Source organism: Fundulus heteroclitus, chromosome 5 (genome assembly GCF_011125445.2).
Source record: "Fundulus heteroclitus isolate FHET01 chromosome 5, MU-UCD_Fhet_4.1, whole genome shotgun sequence".
Classification (NCBI taxonomy): domain Eukaryota; kingdom Metazoa; phylum Chordata; class Actinopteri; order Cyprinodontiformes; family Fundulidae; genus Fundulus; species Fundulus heteroclitus.
In genome coordinates this window covers 39,589,828-39,611,904 of record NC_046365.1, presented here as the reverse complement: position 1 = coordinate 39,611,904, position 22,077 = coordinate 39,589,828, and the positions used below count along the sequence as shown (strand labels likewise).

The window sequence follows — 22,077 nt, the reverse complement described above, 5'->3', positions numbered from 1 at the left end:
TCACGGTGCAAAGACCAGAGATCTAAAAGGTACATTTGGCACAAAAAAGTGAGCTTCAACAAAACAATCCACAGTGTAACATGATGGTGGCAGTATCATGCTCTGGGGTTACATTCCTTCATATGGAGCTGGACTTTTTGTCAAAAAATTATGAACAGTTTTTAATAGGTCAAAATATGCATCCAACAACAGCAAAAAAAAAAAATGAATAAAAAAAAGAGAAAAGGCTTCAACAGAAGATAATAAATGTGCAGGAATGGAGAAGCCAGAGTCCAGAACTAAACCTGACAGAAAGTATCTGGGCTCATCTGAACGTGGCACGCATCAAACGTTGTTCAGCAAAGTTTTACTTCAGTTGTGTGCATCATTTCTGCCTTTAGTGTTTTGTTTTTCCGTCGCACTGTAAAGAATAAATGTCCACCATGGTGGAAAATGTTTTGAAGTAAAAAATCATTTCCACAACAATTTATGAGATCTATAGTGAATTCAAATTTTCAATTCAATTTTAGTTATATAGCTCCAATTCACAACAAATTACAGGTTGGTGAGAAAGTTTCCTCTCTAAGGAAACCCAGCAGGTTGCATCAAGTCTCTCCAAGCAGCATTCACTCCTCCTGAAAGAGCGTAGAGCCACAGTGGACAGTCGTCTGCATTGTTGATGGCTTTGCAGCAATCCCTCATACTGAGCATGCATGAAGCGACAGTGGAGAGAAAAACCAGAAGTACCTCAGGTTAGCTCAGGTTCTGAAACTTTGCTTATCCCAGATAAAATAAACACGCTTTATATTATGATTTCACTCAAAACATTTTTTTAAATTATTTTTATTAAGAGAATATTCTGCAGAGTAGAGCAATATTAGAGCTGAAATCCACGTGTAAAAACGTATCTTTTTACTACAGGAACCATGTTGATGGCGTGAAAGACTCCTCGGCTGAGACCTGACATTTACATGGGTTTGAAATGAGCTTATTTCTGGATTAATCTGTCATTAGTGGGACAGACAACAAACAACCGACACAAGTTAGTAATGCTGCTTCAGACAGAGAAGAGAGCAAAATGTGCTGTCAAAACATGGCGGAGCATGTCTGCTTCAGCAGCTCTAAGTGTCTAAGTGGTCCGATTACACAGACGTGATGTTGAAAGTGGGGATAGTCAGGGCGGGATTGCTTTATGCTTCCAGCTTTCCCAAGTCAGGAGTTTTAGCCATTTTACCTCCAGCTGCACTTTGTTTCTTCTAACACACTTTGTTCTGTTTTTGAGAAACAAATTTACCTTTCGCAGTATTTTAGTTTGGTCCTGCCGTATAGAAGCTGTAAATGTTCAGTTAGAGGCAGATCTGGACCGCAGGCTCACCAGGACTGCACACATTCTAAGCAATGCAGTTTGCTCCATTCGTTTCTTCTTGTCCATGTTTTCCAACGTCTGCTTAAAGTTTTCACCTGATTTATGAAGCAGATCGTAAAAAAAAACCGCACGTAAACACACGGCAGATGTGATCAGGTTGTTTTGCACTGGGTGACAGCCTGACTGGATCAGGGAGGAGTCGCATTCACAGCTGCATTTTAAACATCATTTGTTAAGTGGATGTTTGTAATTCAGCGCGGCAGAATATTAAAAAAACTTGTGCTCTCTGTTATCATGATTACATCCTATTATTGTTCCTTGATAAATGAGAGGGACTGTTTGGTTCTGGCCCTGCGATTTGTTTTCACCTCCTGCTTCCTTTCACTGGTACCACTGGATCCTCGCTGGCTCTCAGTGAAACAGGCCACAAGATAAAACCTGCTATAAGCCATTTTCCTGTGTTGCACACAGTCTAAGTTTAAAATTTATAATAATCATCTTTATTTGTCAGTGCAACACATTCCAATAAAACGCATCCTCTGCGTTTAACCCATCCCTTAGGGAGCTGCAGACAGCATACAGCAACCAGGGAGCATTCTGGGTCTTTTTCTTGGACCCAGAGTGGCAGACTGTGGGATTTGAACCTAGAACCTTACACAAACACCCTGCTCTCTAACTACCTGGCCATATCATCCATCCATCAGCTCTCATCCTCCACAGTATAATTCTGGGGGTTCCCAGAGTGTTCCCAGTCTGGACTGGATATAAAGTCCATTCAGCGAGTTTTGGATCCCCTCCCAGTGGGATCTGACAGGACACCTGCCGACCGGAGCCGTGCTGATCAGATGCCCTGATCGTCTAATTAATTGACTCGATGTGAAAGCTGCTTCACTCAGAGAACACACCGAATGACAAACCTCTTTACCCTACCTAGAAGATGGAGTCCTGCAGGGGAAGCTGGTTTTAACCGCTGGTATCCGGGATCTCACGACCGTAAGTGAGAGTCTGAATACGGAAGACCCAGTGAATTAAATTAAGAGGTTATTTTTCTATAGCTCAACTAAAATAGATCAGAGCAACATCCACTTTGCAGCAGATCAGAGTCGGTTCTACAAGAAAGTCCCAGTAGTAGATAATGTGTAATATAATGTAGAACAGATTCCTGGATCAATTTGAGCTTCTGTTCTTTCTGTGTCTCTGCTCTGTCTTCTCTAAGCCCAGTGGGTGGAGGCAGATGAGCGTTCACACAGAGCCTGGTTCTGGTTCTGCTGGAGGTTCTCCTCCCTGTTAAAGGGGAGTTTTCCTCTCCACTGTCGCTTCATGCATGCTCAGTATGAGGGATTGCTGCAAAGCCATCAACAATGCAGACGACTGTCCACTGTGGCTCTACGCTCTTTCAGGAGGAGTGAATGCTGCTTGGAGAGACTTGATGCAACCTGCTGGGTTTCCTTAGAGAGGAAACTTTCTCACCAACCTGGAGGATCTGATGGAGTCTGACTTTGGAAAGAGCCATAAGATGACATGAATTATGAATTGCTGCTATATAAATAAAATTTTATTAAATTGAATAGATCAGCAGGTTCTGAAATACTCAGATGAGTCCATCTGGCACCAATAACTATGCCACATTCAAAGTCACTTGATTTCCCTTTCTTAACTATTCTGATGCTCGGTTTCAACTTCGGCAATTTGTTTTCACAGCGTCTAGATATCTAAATGCTTTGAGCTGGGGTCTGTGTTCAGGAGCAGGTGAACAGGCGTACCCAATAAAGTGTTCAGTGACTGAATTTAAATGTTTGGTTTTTAATGAAATCTTTATGCAGGTTCAGGTTGGCCATACATTTGCAGATGAAGCACCTTTTTTTTTACTATGACAGACACTTGATGGTCTCCATGGTCTTCCACCTAGAAGCGGATGCACGTCTTCACCATATGAGCATCTGACACCAGATCAATAACGTCAGAGCTTTCCTTCGCACGTTGGGATTTTCCAGTTGACTTTTTCCACATCTTAGACTTGATAACAGGGAATTATAACTCAGATGGATTAGGGATGTATTCCATTCCCTGTGCATGCTTTTGACATGTGGGATGTTTAAAATCAGTAGCTCTGCCTATTGGAACGCACCCCACATCCGTTCAGTCCTGCTTGTTCAAAGCGAAGGACACCATCGTCGTTTTGGAAAAGCAGGAAATCGTAGGAATCTGATCCCAAAACTCTGAACGTATATATATTTTTTAATACATCTTTTCCTAAAAAAGTAGTGACGTTGTTTTGGTCGTTGGCAGAAGACACAAGGACCAGATCCTGCAGGTGCATGGGAGTCTTTTTCCCCCTCATGACGAGTGATAAAGGCTCATTCTGAGATTCCTTGGTTTGTGCATCTGAACAAGGCAGATGTTGTGCATTATGAGGCGGTGCACTGCCTCAAACATCGTCCTGCAAATGAGGATCCTAATGAAAGGGAGCCTAATCATGCTAAGAAGTCAATTGGATTTTGTCTCTTATTGTCCGTTTATGTGTGTGTTTGTGTAGCAGTGAGGCCAAAGCAGCATTTGTTAGGCTCAGTACCAGCGGCAGTCATCATATTTCTTCATTTTCCTCTCTAACCTCATGCTCCAAATCTGGATGGACAGTTAAATGCATTAGCCACACAATCAGGCGTTGTCGTGTCTCACCAGGAAAACAGACGTCAAACGGCTTCATTGTTTGCTCTTCAAAAGCCCAGTGTGTCATTAAAAAACTGATATGTGGGCCATATTCTACCAGTTTAAGGCCGGCGTAAGTACTGCAAAACTAAAAGGTCTAACCCAACATAAGGTGCAAAATAATTTTAGGAGGACTTTATTTTCACATAACTTCACAGCAATACATCAAAGATGCAATATTTTAGTTAAACAAAGAAAATAATAAGCTATTATAACTCAAAAAAGGGGGCTCAAATGTTTGCATTAATAAAAGAAAAGTGTGACAAACTTTCCTAACTATTTAGGTCGAATGTTTTCTATTTTATTGATATTAAATATGTTATTAGTCAATTCCCAGCAACAAAAAGTCCTTGCTATATTTAACCGAACTTAATGAATGGGTGTGGGCCAGTCTCTTTTTCAGTAACACTAGATGTTTCAGGCCCTACTTAATGAAATATTAAAATGAAAACACATAAACATTTCTATTCAATAAGACATGAATTTGTCATAGAAAATCTAATCTAATAAATTGCATAAAGTGTCAATATGCATCAACTGGAGGGCCAAATGTATACCACTCCTGAACTCTGTCTGGGCTGTAATAAAATCATTAGATGAGCAACAAATGGCCCTGGGGCCACATTTGGGACTTCCCTGATCGACGCCTTTTTATTTAATATATTAATTATCATCATAGTCTTAGAAATTATGTAGACACATAGCATTTATGTTAATATTATGTATGTATGTATGTATGTATGTATGTATGTATGTATGTATGTATGTATGTATGTATGTATGTATGTATGTATGTATGTATGTATCTATCTATCTATCTATCTATCTATCTATCTATCTATCTATCTATCTATCTATCTATCTATCTATCTATCTATCTATCTATCTATCTATCTATCTATCTATCTATCTATCTATCTATCTATCTATCTATCTATCTATCTATCTATCTATCTATCTAGCACACACACACACACATAGCTACACGATACACATGCATACCATCATCATCAACTTTCCACGCTCAGGTTTTTAACATAACTTCACATCACATCACAGATTGATACACACAGAATCTTTCCCTGGTGGGACGAACTCCTCTGTGCTTCACCCCCCTGTGATTTTATATATATATATATATATATAAATATATATATATATATATACCCCATGATGGACTAAGCGGGTAAGAAAATGGATGGATGGATATATATATATATATATATATATATATATATATATATATATATATATATATATATATATATATATATATATATATATACCCCATGATGGACTAAGCGGGTAAGAAAATGGATGGATGGATATATATATATATATATATATATATATATATATATATATATATATATATATATATATATATATATATATATACCTCGTTTTAAGGGTTTGCTCTTCAGTCTGTACTTTATTTCTTTTTTGCAATCTGCAGTTGTGACATCCTTCACAACAGTTTGTACCCCAGTATTTAATGTGTGTGTGTGTATGTGTGTGTGTTTTTCTGTATTTTGTGTTATCAACAATAAAACTGTGCAAACCCCGCCTTCACGGCGCGCCGTTGGCCGCGCTGGCGGTGAAATGGGGTGAACCGGAGGGTGCCGCCGCCGTGAGGGGAAACGGAAGCGGAAAACAGCGGGTTCGTTTGAAAGGAAGAGCCCGTCGCCGTGGTGACTGCCAGGGGCGTCTAGAAAAGTTTCATTCGCCTGTTTTTTTTTTTTCTTCTTTTTGGGAGAAGAGAGGAGACAAAGAGCAGTTAGAGGATAAACATATGGTCGTTTTAGTCGTGTTTTTAGCGTTAGCTGTCGCGATGACGTCACGCCGATAAACTAAACCTAACGGTTAAACGGCAGGAGGCTGTTGGTTAGCAGAGTTAGCCAACTTAGCATCCTGTGAGAGCGGCGCTTCTTCTGCTTTGACGGTTTTATTTCCCTGCGTTGTTGCTTCAGGATGTGCTCACACGACCACAGCCGCGTCCTGGCTCTGGAGGAGGAGGTGAAGAGTTTATCAGAGGAGTTAGTGCAGTGTCAGGTGTGTATGAATATGTCACAAGCTTTGTTTTTATTGCTGTTCTACAACAACAACAACAAGAAATCACACTTTCTTTCTGCTACTCGAAAATGGTGACGTATTATTTAAATAAATAATAATACTGGGTCATTTAAACACAACAGAACACAGCTGTGAATACACAGCTGTAGTATGTTGAGCTTAAAGGTGATTGAACCACATCTGACTCATTAATGATGCTCAGAAGACTAAAGGTCACAGCCGGAGGAGGCATCACAAGCACCCATTAAATATAGAGAAATGTTAATTTATTATTATTATTTATTAATTTATTATCAGGCTTAAGGAGGAGGTCCTGCAGCTAAACAAGGCCAAATAACCATGCCTCCACCCCCATGCTGAAAATCTGGTATGAGCCTGCTGGGCTAAATATGCTCCATTGTTTACAGCCCATATTCATTTAAGGATAGTATATATTAATAAATATGCAAACTAGGTCATGAAAAGTTGGATATATTAATGAACAATATTAATAGGGATCAGTTAATATATTATTAGAAATAGATAATTGATATTTACAAATACTTTATATAGATATTATGTATATTTCTCTTCCCTTTCAACATAAAAACATCACCACACAGCTGCTTCAGTTAAACCCTTTACTGGCATCCCCAAAATTCCCAAAAACGTCTAAACAAATATACCCAAATTAAATTAGATGGTGCTCTTGAACCCTTTGGAGTAGAGGCAAAATCTCGGTGTCTCTGTAATGGTAACACTTTCCATTTTTAAACTAAGAAGTCCAGTATGATGCTCTGGTGACCAGTTTTTAGTTATTGATGTTGGAACGAACTCAAATTGTCCGTTTTATTCCTGTTTCTTTCTTCTACATGCAGCTGCAGGCTGATGAATGGAGATTCTAGCTGAAAAATAAGCCAAAAGAAACGAGTCTGTTGTGTGACAGGTTCAAATTTGAATGCAATATAATAAAAAATGCCTATTCTAGAGCTGTTCTTCTGTTATGTCTATGTCTAATCAGAAAAAAAACATTGTCACTCCCGTAACAAACTCCGCTGCTTCTTCTGTTGCTGCCGGTCTTCCCAGAAGCTTTATGCATAGTTCCTGGTGAAAATGGACGTCTAACACCAAAAGCTGGCTTTTACACACAAGGATGCACCGAGAGCGCAGTGACCGGATGAGCTTTACGCAGCTGCTGCTCTGGAGCTTTAACTGTCCTGCTCTACGAGCGATACGTCCATGTGATGGTAATTTCACCGGCTACAGTCTCCACATGATCTCCAAACTGACCGGTCTGAGCCACAGTTTCTCCAGAGCTAATGTTTTCAGAGAAAACTGGAGAAACTGTGGATCAACACAGTCGGTCAAAAGATGTGTTAATAAAGGAGGAGGGCCTAGACGGCCATCTTGAAACAAGAGCTTTTCAAATAGAAGTCTACGGTAGGAGCTACATGGCTATGAAGTCAAAAATATGTTACGATGGGTCACAGGTGTCCCGTTGCAAGTTAAGGGGTTTTAAACACCCCACAATCTTTCGCTGGATCACTGTCACATGACCAAACAAATACTACACCCCCCCTCCACTAACAGAAACAATAAGGAAATAAACATTGGTTGCTAACATCGGCCCAGTGTCACTTATCTGACCGCTATGTTGACAAAAAACTAACATTGGCCAAAACCGATAATGCCGATATATCGTCCATCCCTAATCGCTTTGATTGATCGAGTTGTGGTGAAACGGCACGTTGCATTAAAAGTAACGTAGCGGCTTTCTTGAAACGAGAAAAGTAATTAGATTACTCCTTTACAGAACCCCCCCCCCCCCCCCCCAAATATAGCCGTTACTAACTCTGTTATTTTCTAACGCTGTTCCTCCCAACACAGGCTGTCATTTTTATGTCCCACATGTTGGGCATCTTCACAAAGTTTGACCCCCATCAGCCTTTATTAAATGCAGGTGATGCTCTGTTGTGACTGACTGCTGGATGCTCCAGAAATATAGATATAGAAAAAAAGCATATTCATAAAATAGAAATCATATTGTTTAATATTAATAATTATCAACAAATTCAAAATTAATATTTTAAGTGCAGCCCTGGCCGTTTTATGCCGTTGCTTAGCAACCTGTTTTTAGATACAGAACACAAAAACACTGAATTTAAACTCAACCCTTTATTTAACCAACTTTTTACCAAAACTGCAAGTTTTTAAAAAAAACAAAAAAGAACGCTCTGCTCTCTGAACTCTTTGAAGGGGGCGGAGCTTGGTTCCTGGTTCTGCGTTGTGATTGGCTGGGAGGATGTAATGACTTTAATATTAACCTACATGGCTAGAATGCAAAAGGAAGGAAAACTTTTTTTTCCATTGAACTTTTTATTGACCCTTTTTTCTAGCATGGTCACGATAACAAATTTTGCTGGATGGTAATTTTTTTTCTTAAACTTATTGCGATAAATCATGTTATTGTCATCCGGAGACCTTTTTCAGCTAATAAGATAGCGGCATAATACCGAGAGTTTATCCTCTCCACCTACCGGCTCAGACAAATTTAGGCGGGTGGCGTCATTAAGTTTAAATCCAAAAAACTTCCACCCTGCAGCTGTCGTGTTCGTGGCTTCACGCGACCACTGTCAGGGTTGCTCCATTTTCTGGGTGAAACCCTGACAAGGCTGAACTCCTCCTACGCCGAGAGGGGTGAGCAGACGCAGCGCGCTGAAACCTTTAGTGAACCCGTCCCAGAGAGAGGCGACGGAAACACAAGCGTAAAGTGCAAATTATCGCTTATTTTAATTAATGGTGATGCAAATTTATCGTGTGATTAATTGATGTATTGATTGTCGCAGCAGGCCTAATTGCAGGTTAGGATGCCAGAGCTTTACCTAAACTGCAATGACTTTTAAGTCTTTTATCCCCATAAAGACACGATGAGCCAAAGCCTGGCTGTGTTGTTTTTATATAGAACTGGTGACTGATGTTAAACAGATTATTTCCCTTTTTGCTTCTACAGTCAAATTCAATTCAATTCAATTCAATTTTTATTTATATAGCGCCAAATCATGAAACATGTCATCTCAAGGCACTTTACAAAGTCAAGTTCAATCATATTATACAGATTGGGTCAGATTATACAGATTGGTCAAAAATTTCCTATATAAGGAAACCAGTTGATTGCATCAAAGTCCCGACAAGCAGCATTCACTCCTGGGGAACCGTAGAGCCACAGGAAGAGTCATCTGCATTGTACATGGCTTTGCTGCAATCCCTCATACTGAGCAAGCATGAAGCGACAGTGGGAAGAAAAACCACCCATTAACGGGAAAAAAAACCTCCGGCAGAACCGGGCTCAGTATGAACGGTCATCTGCCTCGACCGACTGGGGTTACAGAAGACAGAACAGAGACACAACAAGAGAAACAAAAAAGCACAGAAGCACACATTGATCTAGTAATCTGCTCTACATCAGATGGTAGTAGCAGGTGAGTCGTCTTCTCTGGATGATGTCAAAGTTAACAGAACGCCAGACCAGGTGTACCTACTATGAAGAGAAAAGAGAGAGAACAGAAAGTTAAAGCAGAAATGACAACACATAATGCATAATTGAAGAACAGTAGAACTCAATATAGTGAGAAAATTAGATCCTGATATACTCCAGTAACCTAAGCCTATAGCAGTAAAACTATAAAGGTAGCTGAGAGTAACATGAGCCACTAGTTATAATTTTTGTCAAAAAGAAAAGTTTTAAGCCTAGTCTTAAAAGTAGACAGGGTGTCTGCCTCACGGACCAAAACTGGGAGTTGGTTCCACAGGAGAGGAGCCTGATAGCTAAAGGATCTGCCTCCCATTCTACTTTTAGAGACTCTAGGAACCACCAGCAGACCTGCAGTCTGAGAGCGAAGTGCTCTGTTAGGAACATACGGGGTAATCAGAGCTCTGATATATGATGGAGCTTGATTATTAAGGGCTTTATACGTTAGAAGAAGAATTTTAAATTCTATTCTTGATTTAACAGGAAGCCAATGAAGGGAAGCTAAAATTGGAGAAATATGATCCCTCTTGTTGATTTTCATCAGAACTCTTGCTGCAGCATTTTGGATCAGCTGAAGGCTTTGAACTGCATTTTGTGGACTTCCTGATAGTAAAGAATTACAATAGTCCAGCCTTGAAGTAACAAATGCATGGACCAGTTTTTCAGCATCACTCCTGGACAGAATGTTTCTAATTTTGGCGATATTCCGGAGGTGAAAAAAGGAAACTCTGGAAACCTGTTTAATATGGGATTTAAATGACATGTCTTGGTCAAAAATAACACCAAGATTTTTTACTTTATTACCAGAGGCCAGGTTAATGCCACCCAGATTAAGTGATTGGTTAAGAAGTTTATTTTTTGAGGACTCTGGCCCAAAGATTAAAACTTCGGTCTTGTCAGAATTTAGATGCAGGAAATTTAAAGTCATCCAGCTTTTGATGTCATCAAGACATGACTGCAGTCGAAGTAATTGATTGGATTCATCAGGATTTATGGATAAATATAGCTGAGTATCATCAGCATAACAGTGGAAATTAATCCCATGCTGTCTGATAATTTTGCCAATCGGAAGCATATATATAGTAAAGAGAATTGGTCCAAGGACTGAACCCTGTGGTACTCCACAGGTGACCCTAGAGTTTGAGGAAGATTTATTATTAACATGAACAAATTGGAATCTGTCTGACAGATAAGATTTAAACCAGCCTAATGCTTTCCCCTTAATCCCTACAGTATGTTCAAGTCTTTGTAGGAGAATATTGTGATCAACTGTATCAAACGCAGCACTGAGATCTAACAGGACAAGTATAGACACAAGTCCATTATCTGAGGCCATGAGAATATCATTAGTGACCTTCACCAGAGCTGTTTCAGTGCTATGATGAGCTCTGAAGCCTGACTGAAACTCCTCAAGTAGGTCATTACTTTGTAAATGTTCACAAAGTTGATTAGCAACTACTTTCTCAAGAATTTTAGATAAGAAAAGAAGATTAGATATAGGTCTGTAATTTACTAACTCATCTTGATCAAGAGAAGGTTTCTTAAGTAAAGGTTTAATAACAGCTACTTTCAAAACCTGTGGTACATATCCATTTACTAAGGATAGATTAATCATGTCTAAAATAGTGCCACTGATCAAAGGGAATATCTCCTTAAACAACTTGGTTGGGATTGGGTCTAACATACAGGTAGAAGGTTTAGATGAAGCTAAAATTTTAGATAGCTCAGAAAGCTCTACTGCTTCTAAACAGTTCAAACACTGCGCAGATTCTAAAGATTCCTCCAATGCTGCCTCACTTACTGAGGACGAGGTAATCATGTTTGGGAGGATGCCAATTATTTTATTTTTAATGGCATCAATTTTATTTATGAAGAATCCCAAAAAATCATTACTACTAAGAGCTAAGGGAATGGATGGATCAACAGAGCTGTGGCTCTGGGTAAGTTTGGCAACTGTACTAAAGAGAAATCTAGGATTATTTTTATTCTCTTCAATTAATGATGAAAAATATGCTACTCTAACTCTGCGGAGGGTCTTGTTATACAACAATAGTCTGTCCCTCCAGATTAAGTAGGATTCCTCTTGGTGTGTAGAGCGCCATTTTCTCTCCAATTTCCTAACATTGTGCTTCAAGGAACGCAGCTCTGAATTAAACCAAGGAGCCAGCTTCCTGTGAATAATCACCTTCTTTTTCAAGGGAGCTACATTGTCTAATGCAGAACGCAATGAGGAAGTCACATTGTTAGCAAAGGTATCGATTTGTGAATGGGAAGAAACAGCAATGCTGCCATCTACAGGGCATTTCTGCAATACTGAGGATATTAAGAAGGGGACAGACTCTTTAAGTTTTGATACAGCATTATCCGATAAAAATCTACTATAATGGAACCCTCTTTTGGGGGTGGAGAATTCAGTTAGATTAAACTCAAATGTTATTAAAAAATGATCAGACAGGACAGGGTTGTGAGAGAATACTGTTAATTCTTCACAATCAATGCCATATGTCAGAACAAGGTCTAAAGTATGGAGCCGAGAGTGCGTCGGTTTATGCACATTTTGAACAAAACCAATTGAATCTAGGATAGTTTTAAAGGCTACACTAAGGTTATCACATTCAGTGTCAACATGGATGTTAAAATCACCCACTATAATAACCTTATCAGTATTTAACACCAAATCAGATAAGAAATCTGACAACTCATCCAAAAACTGAGTGTAAGGGCCTGGTGGACGATACAAAACAACAAACAGAAGAGGTTTTATTGCTTTGCAGTTTGGATGAGGGAAACTGAGGGTTAAATGTTCAAAAGAACTGTAATTATTAGTTGGCCTGGGACTAATTAATAAATCAGACTGAAAGATAGTTGCCACTCCTCCTCCTCTTCCCACAGATCTGGGAATGTGGAAATTTGAATAACTGGAGGGGGTTGACTCATTTATACTAACGTAGTCCTCTTGTAGCCAGGTTTCTGTGAGACAAAACAAATCAATCTGATTATCAGAAATCAATTCATTAACTAACAAAGTCTTTGGAGGGAGAGACCTTATATTTAATAGACCACATTTTATTATTTTATTTTTAGGTTCAAGGTGAACCATATTGATTTTTATTAGGTTTTTATGATTTGTTCCTTTTAGATCAGTTTTTGATCTGTTAAGTTTTGGCCGTGGGAAAGACACCGTCTCAATAGGATAATGGGTGGGTAACAGTACAGAAGCTGCAGAGAGGTGTGTTAAACTACGGCTCTGCTTCCTGGTCTGGACCCTGGGTTGTCAGCATTTAGGAGAACTAATCAAGATCCTCTTTCAGTCCCAGGGGAGTGAGTGATGGATTTTACAAAAAGTAAAAGAGAAAAAGAGTAAAATGTTTACTTAAAAATGATGGAAATGTCTTTAACACAGTCGGATCCCTAGAGAAGCTGGATATTTTCAAATGTGCAGCTCTGAGGCGCTTTTCTTTCCCCTGTGTGAGTCGGTGACGTAAGGATTCCTGGCATTCTGGCCACCAGGTGGTGTCTACCGACAGGAGAGGGCCGAGCCGGCGCTGTGCTGTGCATCCTGCTCCAGGTACACAGGCGGGACCTCAGGATGGAGACAGTAGATGAGGCTCAATGCCATGCACAGCAGCACCTGTTGCTCTGCAGTTTGGTGGAATCTATCTGTGCCTTTAATTAGCTCATCAGGCCAAGTCCCCCACAGCAAAGACACTTTAGTTTAGAGATCAGTGCTGCAATGCATGCAGATAAATACAGATATGTGCTATTAGTAGTTTGCCGTGTATATAAACTTTAAATATACTCAATGACTTTTTTTCCTGTAAAAAGTAATTGTATTTACCACAATCTGAGTGGAGGAAAAAGTGGAGGAAGCATTTCTCTACCAGTCCTTGGTCAGGGAGCTGATAATTTGATCATTTAGTTAAAATAAAACAGACAATTCAGTTAAAATTAATTGTTTTTCTGAAATGGGACCAATTGTAACTAAAACACGTGTTGGACCGTGTTTTAATGGCTTCATTTACATCTCCTTTAAGTGCTCAAACATACAGTTGTGTAAACTTTGGTTCAGTTAAACGGTTAAATTAAACAAAAGTTGTGCCTCAAAGGAAATGTGTGACATGAGTAGTTTTTTGTCGTTGCTTTCCGCTGCCAGCAGTGCAACAAAACTGGGTTGTGACAGTTGTAAACGAGTTGTAGGGGAGAAAAGTGAACTATAGAGAACGTTAGAAACAGTCACAAAGGAGGGGTAAAAACAGGCACCAAATCTGCACAGATTAACAAATCAATAAACGTGGCAGAGATCGGTTTAAGAGTGAAATGGAAGTGACGCACGGTGAATAGAAATGAAGTGCGCTAACAAGCCGTGTGTGTCTCCCAGTCCATTTACACGGCGGTGGTTCTGAATTCAACACGGACAGCAGTGATTAGAGTATTATCCCCGTTTCCTTAGCCAGGCGTGTCTCCCTAACCTTGATCTGGTTCACGCTGCCCAGAAACACAACGAATCGCACAACATCGAGTCTGTTAACGTGTTTACCAACTAGAACATGTGGGAGGTTTCTGTTTTTAAGGGTCCAGTGATCACAAAAAAGACATTTCAAAATGTTTTTTTGGGGGGTTATTTCACCGGTTTATCACAGGCCAGAGCTGATCGCGGATAAAAAAGCTTATTTATGTGGCACTTTTCAACAATCCATATGGTGCACAAAGTGCTTTACAAGCTAAAATACAAACAAAAAGATGCTGAGACAAAATATCAAAAATAAAGATAAAAACAAAAAGTGCATAACTGCACAATTCAGAACACTTTTAAGAGCTATATAGAAAAATCAAACCACAAAATGAGCAAAAGTCATCCACAGTTGGAACAGCGTGGAGACACCAGTGATCGGTGCATTGCTGCTTAAAGCAACAGCTCCAGCCGTTGGTCCTGGGTCAGTAGCAGCAGATGCTGCACACACACAGCCAGGTTCTGCTGCAGGGTTCTTCCTTTTAAAACCTGCCAGTCGTCCCTGGTCACTCAGGACGGGGTATTGCTGCGACGCTAACGACTTGATGTAATCGACTTTCCAGGAGGAGGGATTGCTGCAAAGTTGTGGCTCAGAATTGTTTGGAACAGTTGGAATACTTAATAATTTTTTTTTTGTAATATAATAATAATAATAGTAATAATATTAGCATTGCAACTTTTTACAATCCAATGAAATATGTCTTGTGCATTTAACCGATCCCTCAGGGAGCATCCTGGGACTCAGGGTCTTGCTTTAGGGACCCAGGGTGGCAGACCTGGATTTGAACCAGGAAACCTGCGCCCTGCTCTAACCCCCATTAACCCATCTGTTCAGGAGCAGCGGGCTGAAACCTGACTGCATTGTTGTTGTTTTAACTAGAATCAAGTTGGAATGTGTGTAATTTACTCTGAGTCTGACAGAATCAACTGGATTAAATCTTTCTGGCCATAAATTTTTCTGTCTGGATTCTAAAGGCCGATGAGTCGATGCGTTTTGTGATTTGGTGCTGAGGTAGTTTTAGGGAGAAGCTTAGGTTACTGTTTTTTAGGATCTGTCATTATGTAGACGTTATCAGCGTTATGTAGACGTTATTGTCATTATTAAATGTTATTATCATTATGTAGACCTTATTGTCATTTAAACGTTATTATCATTATGTAGACGTTATTGTCATTATTTAAACTTTATTATCATTATGTAGACCTTATTGTCATTATTTAAACATTATTATTGTTATGTAGACGTTGTCAACATTTAAACATTATTATTGTTATGTAGACGTTATTGTCATTATTTAAACGTTATCATTATGTAGACGTTATTGTCACTTAAACGTTATCATTATGTAGACGTTATTGTCATTATTTAAACGTTATTATTATTATTATGTAGAAGTTATTGTCATTATTAAATGTTATTATCATTATGCAGACGTTATTGTCATTATTTAAACGTTATTATCATTATGTAGACGTTATTGTCATTATTCAAACGTTATTATCATTATGTAGACGTTATTGTCATTATTTAAACGTTATCATTATGTAGACGTTATTGTCACTTAAACGTTATCATTATGTAGACGTTATTGTCACTTAAACGTTATCATTATGTAGACGTTATTGTCACTTAAACGTTATCATTATGTAGACGTTATTGTCATTATTTAAACGTTATTATTATTATTATGTAGACGTTATTGTCATTATTTAAATGTTATTATCATTATGCAGACGTTATTGTCATTATTTAAACGTTATTATCATTATGTAGACGTTATTGTCATTATTCAAACGTTATTATCATTATGTAGACGTTATTGTCATTATTTAAACGTTATCATTATGTAGACGTTATTGTCACTTAAACGTTATCATTATGTAGACGTTATTGTCATTATTTAAATGTTATTATTATTATGTAGAAGTTATTGTCATTATTTAAACCTTATTATCATTATGTAGACGTTATTGTCATTATTTAAACGTTATTATCATTATGTAGGCGTTATTGTCATTATTTAAACGTTATTATCATTATGTAGACATTATTGTCATTATTTAAATGTTATTATCATTATGTAGACGTTATTATTATTTAAACGTATTATTATGTAGGCGTTATTGTCATTATTTAAACGTTATTGTCATTATTTAAACGTTATTATCATTATGTAGGCGTTATTGTCATTATTTAAACGTTATTATCATTATGTAGACATTATTGTCATTATTTAAATGTTATTATCATTATGTAGACGTTATTATTATTTAAATGTATTATTATGTAGGCGTTATTGTCATTATTTAAACTTTATTATCATTATGTAGACCTTATTGTCATTATTTAAACTTTATTATCATTATGTAGACCTTATTGTCATTATTTAAACGTTATTATCATTATGTAGACCTTATTGTCATTATTTAAACGTTATCATTATGTAGACCTTATTGTCATTATTTAAACTTTATTATCATTATATAGACGTTATTGTCAGTATTTAAACGTTATTATTGTTATGTAGACCTTATTGTCATTTAAACGTTATCATTATGTAGACCTTATTGTCATTATTTAAACTTTATTATCATTATATAGACGTTATTGTCATTATTTAAACGTTATTATTGTTATGTAGACCTTATTGTCATTTAAACTTTATTATCATTATATAGACGTTATTGTCATTATTTAAACGTTATTATTGTTATGTAGACCTTATTGTCATTTAAACGTTATTATCATTATGTAGACGTTATTGTCATTATTTAAACGTTATTATTGTTATGTAGACCTTATTGTCATTTAAACGTTATTATCATTATGTAGACGTTATTGTCATTATTTAAACGTTATTATCGTTATGTAGACGTTATGTTGAGGACGGAGGCTTTATTGTGACTGTAGTTGACGCATCTTGTCTGAAGCCCGTTGTGAGCATAACTCAAATCATCCATGTGTAGCTGCCCTCCTGCTCTGCACCGACCTGCCGCTGTTTGGGTTAAACCACGTATTAAAATCCGCGCTAACGAGGTTGCGATGCTAATTATTCCTCTGCGGCGCGCTTTGTTTACCTCAGAGCTGTGGCCTTTTTGTCGAGCGGGCATGGAGGCCCTCCTTGGTGGTCTTCTCCAGACAGAGCGGACCATCAGCCATTCTGTTTGTCTAATAAAGTCCTTAAGCTGTGCAGTGTACGTTTTTAAACCGTGACATTTGAATACCACTGATGTCTTAAGTCTCTGGCACGATGTGGTTCAGGACAGCCATTAACTACAAAGAGTCTGGCCTGTCAGCCAGCAAACGTTCCAGCCAGACCAGGCTAATTCTGCTAATATGCGCTCAACCTGCTATGTTTAGCCCATGGTGGTGCAGGATCCAGATCCCAAATGAATAATTCAGCCATCATCAAACAACTCGTTGAACGTATCTTTTAAGCAGGCGCGCAGCGGACGGGGAGCTCCTGATGAGGGTCCTCGCCGAACGCTCGTCAGCGGCAGCGGTTAATGGCAGCCAACGGCCAGGCAGACGGCGTAAACCGCGGCGCCTAATTTAATCATTAGCCGCGTTCCAGTGTTGACTTTTGTGAGTCGCTGTTACGTACCGAGGATCCACATCACAGTCCTTCCACTTCGCATGTTCGGCTCATGGCCGCTTCAAGGTCTGATGCTGCCATTTTACTAAATAATTGATTAGACACTTTTTGAGAAGGGGGCTTAAAATTCATGTACTAATTGGAGACCAGTGGATTCCAGTGGGAGGGATGGCTTTTATCTTATGATGATGTGAACATAATTTATCAGATAATTTTATATTAAGTCGATTTGGTATAATTCTGTCTTTTAATGTCAAATGTAGTTTTTAGATGTCCCTCATTAAATGTAATGTTGCCTAAAAATGTCACGACGGCGCCAACGAGACGGGCGGCGGCGGCGTGCGGGCGTCCTCAGAACTCTAGGAGGACTTTATTTATTTTATTTATTTATTTATTTTTCTTCCGCTGTCATCGGTATTGGCGGAAAACACGAGCGATTTGATTGAGAAGGGAAAAGACGAGGCCGGCCGCTGGGTTTTGATTTGGATGCCGCGCTCTCCCCGGTCATGAATAGTTCATAATGACAAGTGTCGGCTTCTCGCTCCCCCCGAGTCGAAGGTCACGTCTCAGCGAGGGAGACGGCGGCAGAGAGAGGCGCATGATTAGAGAGGGCAGCGCAGATGAAAAACTGTTTTGTACAAGCCGTTTAAATAATTGATCCACTTCCCTACTGTCGTATGCTAATGCCAATGAGCATCCTGATTAATCTTTTATTTATTTATTTTTTTTTTAGCCGAAGAGCTGTGATGTGTTGCTGCTTTTTTCTGTCTTTTTTCTTTTTTTTTTTTTTTACGAGCTGATTAAAGTCGTCGCTTTGCGTATGGCGATTCTAGAAACCTCAGTAAAGAAAATAAACTTTCGCTGTTTTGCAGGCGGACAAGGAGTTTGTGTGGTCTCTGTGGAAGCGGCTGCAGGTGGCGAATCCGGACGTGACCCAGGCCGTCAGCCTGGTGGTGGAGCGGTGAGTGCAGCCGTCCTCCACGCCGCCGCCTGACAAGCTCAACAGCTGAAACGTTGCTTTGGCTCGCCAAGCCAAGAGAAATGTGTGTGAAAGTTGTTCCAGACGGTTTTTTCTTCTTCTTTTTTTTTTTTTTAAAGCACCTACCACCACGGGTTATGATGGAATCAGGTGCAGATGCTGATTTAAGCCCTCTTATCCCCGCTCTCCCAGTTCAAACAACGGAAACCTCTTTAATGAAAACACTTCTCCGCCGCCGCTCTCATGCCGGACAGTTGAAACATTCCTGCCAAATACTCGTCTTTAGCGGATAAATGGTAAGATGGAGTAAGGCCTCTCGTGCCGGATGGTTAAGCCGAATGAAAAACTGCGGCATGGGAACTGTCAGAGAACACAGAGGCGCTTCCTTTATCCCGGTCATGCATATTCAGATAAATAAAATACACAGCACCAAGCAGCCGTAGATTCATACCCTCTGAACTTTTCACACTCTACCTGTTAAAATCACTAATCTTGATGTGTTTTTTTTTTTTTTTTTGCCTTTTTTTTTTTTGATAGACTAACATGAAGTTGCACATAATTTTGATGTGGAAGGAAAATTGTGCAGTCAGGGCTTTCAACACTGAAAATCTGCTAAACGTCACTGCTAAAAGGGAACTGAAAGTAAGGCAAATGTTCTTGAAATTTGTGTATTTTTCCTTGATGTGAGCAGCTAAATAAAGCTATTTGCCAATGGAATGAGTATTTTTACCCCTAAAATAAGATAATTAGATTTCCTGCACTTAAAATAAGATGATGGAGATGAATTGTTCTTATCTTAAGTGCAAAAATCTTATTCCATTGGCAAATAATCTTATTTACCTGCTCAAATCAAGGAAAAATACACATATTTCAAGAAATTTTTACTTACTTTTAGCTCCCTTTTGCAGTGTTTTGTTTCAGTTACAGCTGCAAATTCCACGAACTTCGTCTCTCCCAGCTTTGCAGACCCAGACACGGACATTTATGCCCAATTCTTTCTGCAAAACACATTGGATTAGTTGTCCTGCCACAGGTTCTGAGACGTATTTAGGTCGTGACTCTCCCGATGTATTCCTTTCTGTATAGAAAGCTCAACCTCCACCCCAGGCTCTAGTTATTTCAACCCTGCTATAGGTTGTCATCCAGGATTTTTCTGTATTTAGCTCCATCCATCTTACCAGCTTCCCTGCTGGAAAAAATCATGATGCTGCCACCACTGTGCGTCACACTGGAGATGATGTGGATCGTAGCGCCTCCTCCTGAGGAACCATGAGCCTCCTGGATGCCTGTCTGATTGACTCTCTCCTCGCCTTTGCGCCTCTGTTTGGACGGATTTCCATGTCTTGAAGCTCATTGAGGTGTTCAAGCTTAGGATGTCATTAAATAACCTAAACGTTCTCCCTGACCTGTCTGCTGTGTTCCTTAGTCTTCATGATGCTGTTTGTTCTCTGATGTTCTCTAAAGAGGCCTTCAATGAGCAGTCAGATTTAAAATGGGATCCAATTACACACAGATGGACTCTATAGACTAATTAGTTGAACTCTAAAGGCAATTGGTTGAACTAGATTTCATTAAGGGATATATATATATATATATATATATATATATATATATATATATATATATATATATATATATATATATATATATATATATATATATATATAGTTTCCCGTTTCCCATTCACTTCACAATTATATGTTGATTTGTGTTTGTCACATAATCGCAACAAAAACACATTGAGGTTCGTCGTTGTAATGTGACCTAATATGAAAAGGTTTAAGGGTCCAAAAAGCTTTATATAAGCAATTAGGAGGGCGAAGAGCAAAGAGGGGTGTGAATACTTTTGCGAGGTGGTGTATTACTTATCATCTGGGCCAGAATGTGACTTGAAGGTTGCCTGATGTAAACCCAGTTGTTTCTACTCCTCCTTTTGGGTGTCATTTCTGGTCGCCTGTGAGTGACTCCCTTTCTTATTGCAGACCCGGGTTCTCCAAACCCGGAGCTCAGAGCCGCCATCCCGTAACTTTTAGATCTCCTCCCCTCTGGATCGCTCCTGAATCAGAAATAACGCCCCGTCAGCGGGCCTCTGCAGAGCCTGATTTGACCCGGGCGCGTTGGAGAAGGGCAGAGCCGTGGCTCTGGAGGACCGGCGTTGTAGAAAGCGCTGCAGCATTCTGCACACTTCCTTCTCCACGCCCTCTTCAGTTTCCCGCCGCCCCATAGGAACCCCATCAAAGTGCGTTGGTGCGCTGCGGCTGCTGGGGGAACACGCACCTGGAGATGGTATGTGCATCGTATCACCTAATGCGCAGGAGGATATTGACATCGTAATTGTGTCGACTGCAGTGAAGCGCCGGTGCCCAGTGGGAGCTGCCATTCATCCCTCCTGCCTCTTACCGTGTGCAGCTTGTAGAGTGATTGGTTGGTTGCTCAGGACATGGCGAACACGGCCCCATATATGAGGAAACGCGGCTGGGCCTGCCTGTGTTCTCGTCCCTCACGGGACAGAAAAAAAAAAAAAAAAAGAGAGAACCTGTTGTTTCACCGCCGGCCGATGGAGAAGGCTGATCACAAGATGCAAAAAGACGATAGAAAAGGCCTTAGAGGTGGAGGGGCTGGAGGAACAACCGAGGCGGGAATTGGATATTTTGCTCCCATTGGTCCAAAGCAGTTGAAACAGATTGGTCCCAAACTGGAGGTGTTTTGATTCCCTCAAAACTCACATAAAGGTGCTGTTTGGATCATGGAAATTCACCAAGCAATGTCACCCAGTGGTTAGGGTTCAAACTTCAGAAAACTGGGTTACTCATATAACACATAGTGGTGCCTTTAAGGCTTGGGTTATAGCTGGTTTTTATTTATTTTTTACAGTCCTGTAATGTTTTTTTTTGTTTGTTTTTTTTGTACTTTTTTCACAGTGAGAAGCATAAAGCTGAGACGAAGGACAGGAAAGTGTTGGAGATCCTCCAGTCCAAAGACTACAAGATCCAGGAGCTAGAACAGGTACAGGACCGTCTAATGAAACCTGTGGGAACCGTTAAGGGGGAACAAATAATCCCGTTAGCATGAAACTGTAAACACGCTGGCCTCTTTATTACAGACGCGTAACCATTACTGGGCTAAACTCTTTCTTCCCTTCAGAACTGCCTTAAATATTCGTGCTGGTCTAAAACGTTCCTCTGGCGTGCAGATCTGACTAATTGGCTTCTTTCATTAAAATGCTGGGTTTAATTTACTCTTGAGCAGGTAAAAATGAATAATAGTCAAATAATTTAGCAACTTTTGTTGCCAATTACTTTCATTTGGACATGTTTGGCGCCCGTGGCAGAAGGTTTGGACACCGCCGTCTCGACT

General features: G+C 39.5%; 1 protein-coding gene across 1 annotated transcript in view; it reads left to right on the top strand.

The window, feature by feature from the left end:
- Nucleotides 1-5,695: 5,695 nt before the first annotated feature.
- cntln (centlein, centrosomal protein) overlaps nt 5,696-22,077 on the top strand; it is a 152,410-nt gene continuing 136,028 nt past the window's right edge. Inside the window, exons 1-3 of the mRNA XM_036137579.1 lie at nt 5,696-6,106; nt 18,614-18,702; nt 21,642-21,726. Coding sequence (XP_035993472.1) covers nt 6,026-6,106; nt 18,614-18,702; nt 21,642-21,726 — 255 coding nt within the window. The 5' untranslated portion in view covers nt 5,696-6,025. The remainder of the gene's footprint in view (nt 6,107-18,613; nt 18,703-21,641; nt 21,727-22,077) is intronic.